The sequence below is a fragment of the Gorilla gorilla genome, chromosome 10, assembly GCF_029281585.2.
Source record: "Gorilla gorilla gorilla isolate KB3781 chromosome 10, NHGRI_mGorGor1-v2.1_pri, whole genome shotgun sequence".
Taxonomy (NCBI): domain Eukaryota; kingdom Metazoa; phylum Chordata; class Mammalia; order Primates; family Hominidae; genus Gorilla; species Gorilla gorilla.
The window spans coordinates 45,781,790-45,791,851 of NC_073234.2; the positions used below are offsets into that span (position 1 = coordinate 45,781,790).

The 10,062-nt window shown below is 41.3% G+C and overlaps 1 protein-coding gene across 1 annotated transcript; it reads right to left on the bottom strand.

Moving 5' to 3' along the window:
* Nucleotides 1–1,158: 1,158 nt before the first annotated feature.
* Nucleotides 1,159–4,302, bottom strand: LOC101153071 (olfactory receptor 2AP1). Its single transcript, XM_004053303.2, has 2 exons — nt 4,148–4,302; nt 1,159–2,551 (listed from the first exon to the last, which is right to left on the bottom strand). Exon 2 carries the CDS (start codon nt 2,513–2,515, stop codon nt 1,427–1,429), a length of 1,089 nt encoding a protein of 362 aa, XP_004053351.2. The 5' UTR covers nt 2,516–2,551; nt 4,148–4,302; the 3' UTR covers nt 1,159–1,426.
* Nucleotides 4,303–10,062: the final 5,760 nt, after the last annotated feature.

The window sequence follows — 10,062 nt, forward strand, 5'->3', positions numbered from 1 at the left end:
TCATTCTTTTCATTTCTCTGTTCTCGAAATTCCATTTGATCATTCTCTAACTTGTCAGCTCCCATTCACTAGTAATCCACAACAATCTGATTTCTTCCTACCCAACCCAACTTCCTACCCAACTTTCACATTTGCTGAAAATGGCTAAGATCAACAACAATCCAATTGTCAGTTCTCACACTTTCATTCTTCCTGTTAATCGCTCTCTGCAGCATTTCACATAGACAACAAACTATGTTTCTTGAGACATCTCTTCCCATAAATTTGATAGGTTTATTGCCTTTCTTATTAACCCTTCTGCTTCTTCTGCTTTTTAAATTTTGGGATGAACCTTAGCATTTAATATTTAAGCCTTTTCTATACATGCTTTTATTTATGACCTCATCTATTCCCACATCATCAACTACTATGTACATGTTAAGGATTGTGAAATTCATAGATCTGGTTCCAAATTCAGATGGGCATTTAACTTACTTAAAATGAGAATTTAACTTAATTCAAAACTAAATTTATCATCTCCATAGCTTTTTGTTTTGTTTTGATTGAAACTAATAGTGGTAATATTTACTCAGTCTCCTTGGATTGAAATTTTGTGCTCCTATTCACAATATTTATTCTACCAAAATTTCTTTCTTTACCCCCTCTGAAAACATTTATTTTCTCTCTAACTTAGGTTGAGTTATTCAATTGAGTAACTAAATAGAATAAAACCATATTCATTTCACTATTAACACTTAACAGATTGCAATTTATTTCCAAGTCTCTCCCACTGAACTGAAGTTTAACTCTTTATTGAGTACTTAGTAACTATCAAAGAGCTTAGTACATAGTAGGGACTCATGAATGAAGTCTTAAATTCTTAAATTCTTTTTTTCCTCTCTCTTTTTTTCATACCTAGTCCCACAGATAATTCTTTATTTTATTTTATTTATTTATTTATTTATTTATTTATTTTTTAAAATTATTATTATACTTTAAGTTTTAGGGTACATGTGCACAATTTGCAGGTTAGTTACATATGTATACATGTGCCATGCTGGTGTGCTGCACCCACTAACTCGTCATCTAGCATTAGGTATATCTCCCAATGCTATCCCTCCCCCCTCTCCCCACCCCACAACAGTCCCCAGAGTGTGATGTTCCCCTTCCTGTGTCCATGTGTTCTCATTGTTCAATTCCCACCTATGAGTGAGAATATGCGGTGTTTGGTTTTTTGTTCTTGCGATAGTTTACTGAGAATGATGATTTCCAATTTCATCCATGTCCCTACAAAGGACATGAACTCATCATTTTTTATGGCTGCACAGTATTCCATGGTGTATATGTGCCATATTTTCTTAATCCAGTCTATCATTGTTGGACATTTGGGTTGGTTCCAAGTCTTTGCTATTGTGAATAATGCCGCGATGCATAATTTTTAAATTCTTTAAAGATTCAGAAGCTTTTTGACCATATCCTTGAAGGCTTGTTTTACCTGTTGGTTCCTTAGGGTGTAAATAAAGGGGTTCAACAAAGGAGCAACTGAAGTAATGAGTAGAGCTACTCCCTTGTTGAATGTATCCCCTTCTTTTGCAGAGGGATTAATGTACATAAACATGCAGCTTCCGTAAGAGAGGGAGATGACAATCATGTGGGAAGAACATGTGGAAAAGGCTTTTATCCTTTGTTGGGCAGAGGGGAGCTTCAGAATAGTCTTGATAATGAATGCATAGGAGAGAATCACTAGCACCAGAGTGACCACCAGGGTCACAGATGCCACAAGAACGACAACCTTCTCTATGAGGCTTGTGTCTGAACATGAGAGTTCCAGAAGAGGCTCATAGTCACAGAAGTAATGATTCAGTCTGTTGGATGCACAAAAGTCCTGCTGACTCATCAGGGTGATTGGTGGTATAATAGCCATTAGCCCACCCAACCAAGAGCAGAAAATCAGCTGGATGCAGATTCTGCTGCTCATGATGGTGGTGTAATGCAGAGGTTTGCAGATGGCCACATAGCGGTCATAGGACATGGCAGCCAGAAGGTAAAACTCTGTGGCCCCAAGGAATATGGCAAAGAAATACTGAGTGAAGCAGCCAGCAAAGCTGATACTCTTGTTCCCTGTTGTGATGCTAATCAGGACCCTTGGAATGAAGATGTTTGTGAAGGAAATTTCCAAGAAGGAGAAGTTCCGGAGAAAGAAATACATGGGAGTCTGAAGGTGGGAGTCCAGCAAGGTGAGGATGAGGATAGTCAGATTTCCAAGGATGCTGAGTAAATACGCAAGGAAAAGAAAGGTGAAAGCTGCCACCTGGAGTTCAGGGACATCTGTTAGACCCAGAAGGATAAACTCAGTTAACACGGTTTTATTTTTCATTGTTGAAAAAATTTTGAGTCTCAAAGTGAAAAAGAGAGTAGTAATCAAAGGTGAGAAAGGAAGAGGTGCTCTGAAATGAACGGATGAAGTCTGACAAGAAAAAAATGAAATGGATGATGAACTTCTCCTCTGATGACATAGTCCAGACCAGTGGCCCATTTGAATGATGTTGGATCCTTCCCAGTCCCATTTGCCCTATGGAGGAAAGTTCTTGTCATTATGTTTCCACATTGTACTCTCCCTAGTGCTCACATGAGGCAAGTGTCTGCCTCATAAATGATATTCAAAACATTGTGAAATAAGTTAATAAAAGAATGCCTCCAGCTGCTACCTCCTTCCAGAACGGTTATGAATTTCTTCCCCCCAACATTAACTTTATTTCTCATTGATCCCATTCATTGCCCTACTTCCTTTTTGTGCCTAACTCTTCTCAGAATTGTCATTTTTCTTACTCTTCCCTACCTTTTTTTCATATAAATATAGCAATTTCTCATTTTTCTTCAGGTTCAGCTTCCTTAATTCCCTTGAAGCAAAAAAGTATCATCTTCCCACTTCTTTCCAGTGGACCCTCCAACTTCTTAGCCTATGTCTGTCTGTTAGATTCAAAGATTTGTGTATTAGGGTTATGCTATTCTGTCCTTTGAAACATTCTACATACTTTCTAGGGGTCAGTAAATATTAGATTAGAATATTTCCTCAAACACATTCAGAATCTTTAGATCTAGAATTTTGCTTCCTGTAAGGATAGGGAGATTCTATTAAATTCCAAGGAAATGTTAGGATCTTAAGAATATTTAAAGCAAGAACTTTTAAACCAGGGATCTACTAATCCCTAGATTAGATTTACTACGTCTGTCAATCCATTAAATTATGTGTAAAACATTTTTTGTATGTGGGCATGTGAATTTTATGGGGAAAATATACAAAACTATGATACAGGATTTTCTGGGAGATTCCATATTTGGGTACTTCATGGGCATTTCAAGTTTCTACTTTGTTTGTGAGCCCATGCAGTTAAAGAGTCACATTATCTGGGAGTGCCCTTATTGATTTATTCAAGATTTCTTTCTAGTTATGTTTTTATAAATGTTTATAAGGCAGCAGCTTTAAAGCATTCTTGATTAAAATTCATTCTAAATTATATATATTTTAATAAACACATATAGATCTCACTTAAAAGTTTTATAGAGCATTCCTTACCACATAAGGTATAATATATATATATATAAATATTTTGAGCCACAGTCTTACTCTGACACCCAGGCTGGAGTGCATTAGCATGATCATGACTCACTTCAGCCTTGACCTCCTGGCCTCTAGTGATCCTTCAACCCCAGCCTCCTGAGTAGCTGGGACCACAGGCATGCACTACCATGCCTAGCTAATTATTATTTTTTATTTTTTGTGAAGATGGGGTCTTGCTATGTTGCCCCGGCTGGTTTTGAACTCCTGGGCTCAAATGATCCTCTCACTTTGGCCTCCCAAAGTGCTGAGGTTACAGATGTGAGGCACTGTACCTGACCCATGTGATAAAATCTGATATTTTCTATTTACTTTTTAAAATGCTGGTTGAAGCCCACTAAATTGATTTTATAACCTCCTATTGGGTTGCAGTCAACAGTTGAAATCAGGGATCAAGAAAAGTTATTGTAAATAACTTAGGGAACAAACTTGAAATATACAGCTGAGAGAAGAGGGTCCAGAGAAGTTAGCTTGGAGATGGGTTGGTGGTGCTGGGGATGGTAGCCAGAAAGCATCAGCTGCAGATGCCCTCTCCTCCTGGTTACTAACCTGGAGTCTTCAGGGAGTGGTTGAATATTCACATCTGCATCAGTTTCAGGCTTTACAACTCCAGAGAAGTAAAATAAATGAAGCTATAAACAGGTAACATACTTCCTGACCTGACTATCCAAATGACTATTGTGAGATTTTAATCCTAAATATTCTTGGTGGCAAATTAAAATTAGAAGGCAACATAATTACAAAATAGTATAAGAATTATTGCATTTTTTGTTTTATCTTTTCTGCCACCGAGTTCTATACTACATTTCATAGAAATACACAAATTTCCAAACTTCTCCTGGTAAGAAGTAGTCCGCTGCTTCTGTTTCTTATCATTTCAGTGGGGACTTGCTGATCTGTTATTCAACTAATTAAGCAGGAGCTGAATCAGAGTTTTTGGACATCCTCTTTTTAAAGCATAGCCAATAACTAGGACACTAAAACAAGGACTTTGAGAAGCAGAGTAGTCTTGAATTTTTCTGTTGTAGGAGAAATAAACTGATGATCTCAGAAGGCATAATATGAACTCCCTGTCCTACCCCAGATTAAACTTTACCCAGAGTGACACAGGTTATACCTGCTCTATTGAGAGCATGCACTGGGGATCAATCGAGTGAAGAAACACAAGTTGCCTGGGGGATCCCCATCTGGAACAGGCTAATGAATGTCCTTTGTGAATAACTTTGGGAACAAACTTTAAATAGACAGCTGAGAGAAGAGGGTCCAGGGAGACTAGTTTGGAGACACATTGGCGGTGGTGGGGGAGGTATCCAGAGAACATTAGCCACAGAGAAGAAGAGTATGGAGTAATTATATTTTTCTTTCTCAGGTGGGTGGTCATAGCTGGACTTGGTTATGGACAAACAGGTTAGGTGGAAAAATTTGGAGGTCCTAAAAAGCCACACTTTCTTTTCTTAACTTTTATATTAGGTTCAGGGGTACATGTGCAGGTTTGTTATATAGGTAGACTTGTGTCATGAAGGTTTGGTGTACAGATTATTTCATCACCCAGGTACTAAGCATAGTACACAGTGGTTATTTTTTTCTGATCTTCTTCTTATTCCTCTTGCTTTCCTCCCTCAAATAGGTCCCAGTGACTATTGGTCCCCTCTTTGTGTCCATTTGTTTTCATTTAGCTCCCACTTATAAGTGTGAACATGTGGTATTTGGTTTTCTGTTCCTGCATTAATTTGTGTATAATGGCTTCCAGCTCCATTCATGTTCTTGCAGAGGACATGATCTTGCTCTTTTTTAATGGCTGCATAGTATTCCATGGTGAATTGGTACCACATTTTCTTTATCCAGTCTACTATTGATGGACTTTTAGGTTGATTCTATGTCTTTGCTATTGTGACCAGTACTGCAATGAACATAGGTATGGTTTTGCTGTGTCTTTACCAAATCTCATCTTGAATTGTAGCTCCCATAATTCCCTCATGTTGTGGGAGGGACCCAATAGGAGATAATTGAATCAGGGGGTGGTTTCCCCCATACTTTTCTCATGCTAGTAAGTAAGTCTCACAAGATCTGATGGTTTTATAAGGGGAAACTCCTTTTACTTGGCTATCATTCTCTTCTCTTGTCTGCCACCATGTGAGATGTGCCTTTTCCCTTCTGCCATGATTGTCATGCCTCCCCAGCCATGTGGAACTGTGAGTCCCCTAAACCTCTTTCTTTTGTAAATTGCCTAGTCTTGGGTATGTCTTTATCAGCAGTGTGAAAATGGACTAATACAGTAAATTGGTACCAGAAGTGGGGTGCTGCTGAAAAGATACCCAAAAATGTGGAAGCAACTTTGGAACTGGGTAACAGGCAGAGGTTGGAACAGTCTGGAGGGCTGAGAAGACAGGAAAATGTGGGTAAGTTTGGAACTTCCTAGAGGCTTGTTGAATAGCTTAGCCCAAAATACTGATAGCAATATGGGCAATAAAGTCCAGGCTGAGGTGCTCTCAGATGGAGATGAAGAACTGGTTGGGAAATGGAGCAAAAGTAACTCTTGTTATGTTTTAGCAAAAAGACTGGCAGCATTATCCCCCTGTCCTAGAGATTTGTGGAACTTTGAACTTGAGACAGATGATTTAGGGTATCTGGCAGAAGAAATTTCTAAGCAGCAAAGCATTCAAGAGGTGACTTGGGTGCTGTTAAAGGCATTCAGTTTTGTAAGAGAGTAGAGCATAAAAGTTTGGAAAATTTGCAGCCTGATGATGTGATAGAAAGGAAAATCCCATTTTAGGAGGGAAAATTCAAGCTGGCTGCAGAAATTTGCAGAAGTAACAAGGAGCCAAATGTTAATCCCCAAAACTATGGGGAAAATATCTCCAGGGCATGTCAGAAGTCTTCATGGCAGTCCCTCCCATCACAGGCCAGGAGGCCTAGGAGGAAAAAATGGTTTTGTGGGCCAGGCCCAGGGTTCCTGTGCTGTATGCAGCCTAGGGACTTGGTGCCCTGCATCCTGGCTTCTCTAGCCATGGCTGAATGGGGCCAATGTAAAGCCCAGGCTGTGGCTTAAGAAGGTGCTAGCCCCAAGCCTTGGCAGCTTCCACTTGATGTTGAGCCTGTGGGAGCACAGAAGTCAAAAATTGGGGTTTGGGAACCTCTACTTAGATTTCAGAGGATGTATGGAAATACCTGAATGCCCAGGCAGAAGTTTGCTGTAGGGGTGGGGCCCTCATGGAGAACCTCTGGTAGGGCAAGGCAGAAGGGAAATGTGGGCTGGAGCCCCCACTCAGAGTCCCTACTGGGGCACTGCCTAGTGGAGCTATGAGAATAGGGCCACCATCCTCCAGACCCCAGAATGGCAGATCCACCAACAGCTTGCACTGCTCACCTGGGAAAGCCACAGACACTCAATGCCTGACTGCTAAAGCAGCTGGGAGGGAGGCTGCATACTGCAAAGCCACAAGAGCAGAGCTTCCCAAGACCATGGGAACCCACCTTTTGCATCAGCATGACCTTGATGTGAGACATGGAGTCAAAGGAGATCATTTTGGAGCTTTAAGATTTGACGGCCCCTCTGGATTTCAAACTTACATGGGGCCTGTAGCTCCATTGTTTTGGCCAATTTTTCCCATTTGGAATGAGCGTATTTCCCCAATGCCTGTATCCTCATTGTATCTAGGAAACAACTAACTAACTTTTGATTTTACTGGCTCATAGGCAGAAGGGACTTGCCTTATCTTGGAGGAGACTTAGGACTGTTGGACTTTTGAGTTAATGCTGAAGTGAGTTAAGACTTTAGGGGACTGTTGGGAAGGCATGATTGGTTTTGAAATGTAAGGATATGAGATTTGGGAGGGGCCAGGCACAGAATGATGTGGTTTGGGTGTGTCCCCACCAAAATCTCACCTTGAATTGTTGCTCCCATAATTCTCTCATTTTGTGGGAGAAACCCAGTGGGAGATAATTGAATCATGGGAGTGGTTTCTCCCATACTGTTCTTGTAGTGAATGAGTCTCATAGGATCTAATGATTTTATAAGGGGAAACCCCTTTCACTTGGCTCTCATTCTCTTCTGTTGTCTGTGGCCATTTGAGACATGCCTTTCACCTCCTGCCATGATTGTGAGGTCTCCCCAGCCACGTGGAACTGTGAGTCCGTTAAACCTCTTTCTTTTGTAAATTGCCCAGTCTCAGGCATGTCTTTATCAGCAGTATGACAATGGGCTAATACAAACATACACATTCATGTGTCTTTATGGAAGAATAATTTATATTCCTGCATTAGTGTGTTCTCATGCTACAAAGAAATACCTGAGACTGGGTAATTTATAAGGAAAGGGGATTAATGTGTTTACAGGTCTGCAGGCTCTACCAGAAGCACACTGGCTTCTGCTTCTGGAGAGACCTCAGGGAACTTACAATCATGATGGAAGGTGAAGAAGAAGCAGGCATGTCTTACATAGCCAGAGGAGGAGCAAGAGGGAGAGGGGTGGGAGGTGATATACACTTTAAAATAATCACATTTGCAAGAACTCATTATTGTGATGACAGCACTGAGGGGGAGTGTTGTAAAACCATGAGAAACCACCCCCATAATCCAATCATCTCCCATAAGGGCCCTGCTCCAGCATTGGGGATTACATTTCAACACGAGATTCGAGTGGGGGCACATATCCAAACCGTATTATTCTTCCTCTGGCCCTGCTCAAATCTCATGTCTTCTCACATTTTAAAATATAATCATGCTTTCCCAAGAGTCCCCCAAAGTATTAACTCATTTCAGCATTAACTCTAAAGTCCACAGGCCAAAGTCTCATCTGGGACAAGGCTAGTCCCTTCCACTTATAAGCCTGTAAAATAAAAAATGAGTTAGTCACTTCCAAGATAGAACTGATATACGGGCATTGGGTAAATACTTCCATTCCAAAACGGAGAAATCAGCCAAAAGAAAGGGGCTACAGGCTCCAATGAAAGTCTGAAACCCAGAAAGGCAGTCATTAAATTATAAGGCTCCAAAATAATTTCCTTTGACTCCATGTCACACATCCAGGAAACACTGATGCAAGGGGTGGCTGCCAAGGCCTTGGGCAGTTCCACCCCTGTGGCTTTGTAGGGGTCAATCTCTATGTCTGATCTCATGGGCTGGGGTTGTGTGCTTGTGGGTTTTTCAGGTGCATGGTGCAAGTTGTTGGTGGCTCTACCATTCTGGGATCTGGAGGTTGGTGGCTGCCTTCTCACAGATCCAGTGTCCCACTGGGAACTCTGTGTGGGGGCTACAACCCCACATTTTCCCTCCACTGCCTTAGTAGAGGTTCTCCATGAGGGCAGTACCCTTGCAGCAGGCTTCTGCTGGGACATCCAGGTTTTTCCATATATCCTCTGAAATCTAGATGGAGGTTTCCAAGAAACAACTTTTGTGTTCTGTGACCTGTGAGCTTAACACCATATGGAAGCCACCAAGGCTTATGTCTTGCACCCTCTGAAGCAACAGCCTGAGTACCTGGGCCCCTTTGAGCCATGGCTGGAGCTACAGTGGCTGGGATGCAGGTAGCAGTGTCCCAAGGATGTGCAGGGCAGTAGCTGCCTCAAAGGTCTCTGAAACACCTATGAGGCCTTTTCTCTGTTGTCTTGACTATCAGCACTTGCATTCCTTTTAGGTTTGCAAATTTTTGTAGCCCCACTTGAATTCCTTCCTTGAAAATGGGCTTTCTTTTTCTATCACATAACTGGGCTGTAATTTTTTCAAATCTTTACTCTCTCCTTCCTCTTTAGATGTAAGTTCCAATTTCATATCATTTATTTGCTCACATATATGAGCAAGATTGTTAGAAGCAGCCAGACCACAACTCAGCTGGGCATCTGTAATCCCAGCATTTTGGGAGGCCAAGATGTGTGGATCATTTGAGGCGAGGAGTTCAAGACCAGCCTGGCCAACACAGCAAAACTCCATCTCTACTGAAAATACAAAAAAAAAAAAAAAAAAAAAAAGTTAGCCAGTTGTACAATCCCAGCTACTCAGGAGGCTGAGACATGAGAATCACTTCAACCCAGGAGGCAGAGGTTACAGCGAGTCAAGGCTGGGCCACTGCACTCCATCCATTAATCTGTTGATGAATGCTTAGGTTGATTCCATCCCTTGGCTATTGTAAATAGTGCTGCAATACACAAGGGACTAGAGATATCTCTTTAACATACTAATTTCCTTTCTTTGAATATATACCCAGTAGTGGGTTTTCTGGATTGTATGGTAGTTGCATTTTCAGTTTTTTGAGGTGCCTCCATACTGTTTTCCATAATGGCTGTACTAATTTACATTCCCACCAACAATGTGCAAGGGATTCCTTTTTTTTAATGGAGTCTCACTCTGTCCCCCATGCTGGAGTGCAGTGGTGTGATCTCAGCTCGCTGCAACTTCCACCTCCCAGGTTGAAGCAATTCTACTCCCTCAGACTCCAGAGTAGCTGGGATCACAGGTGTATGCTACCA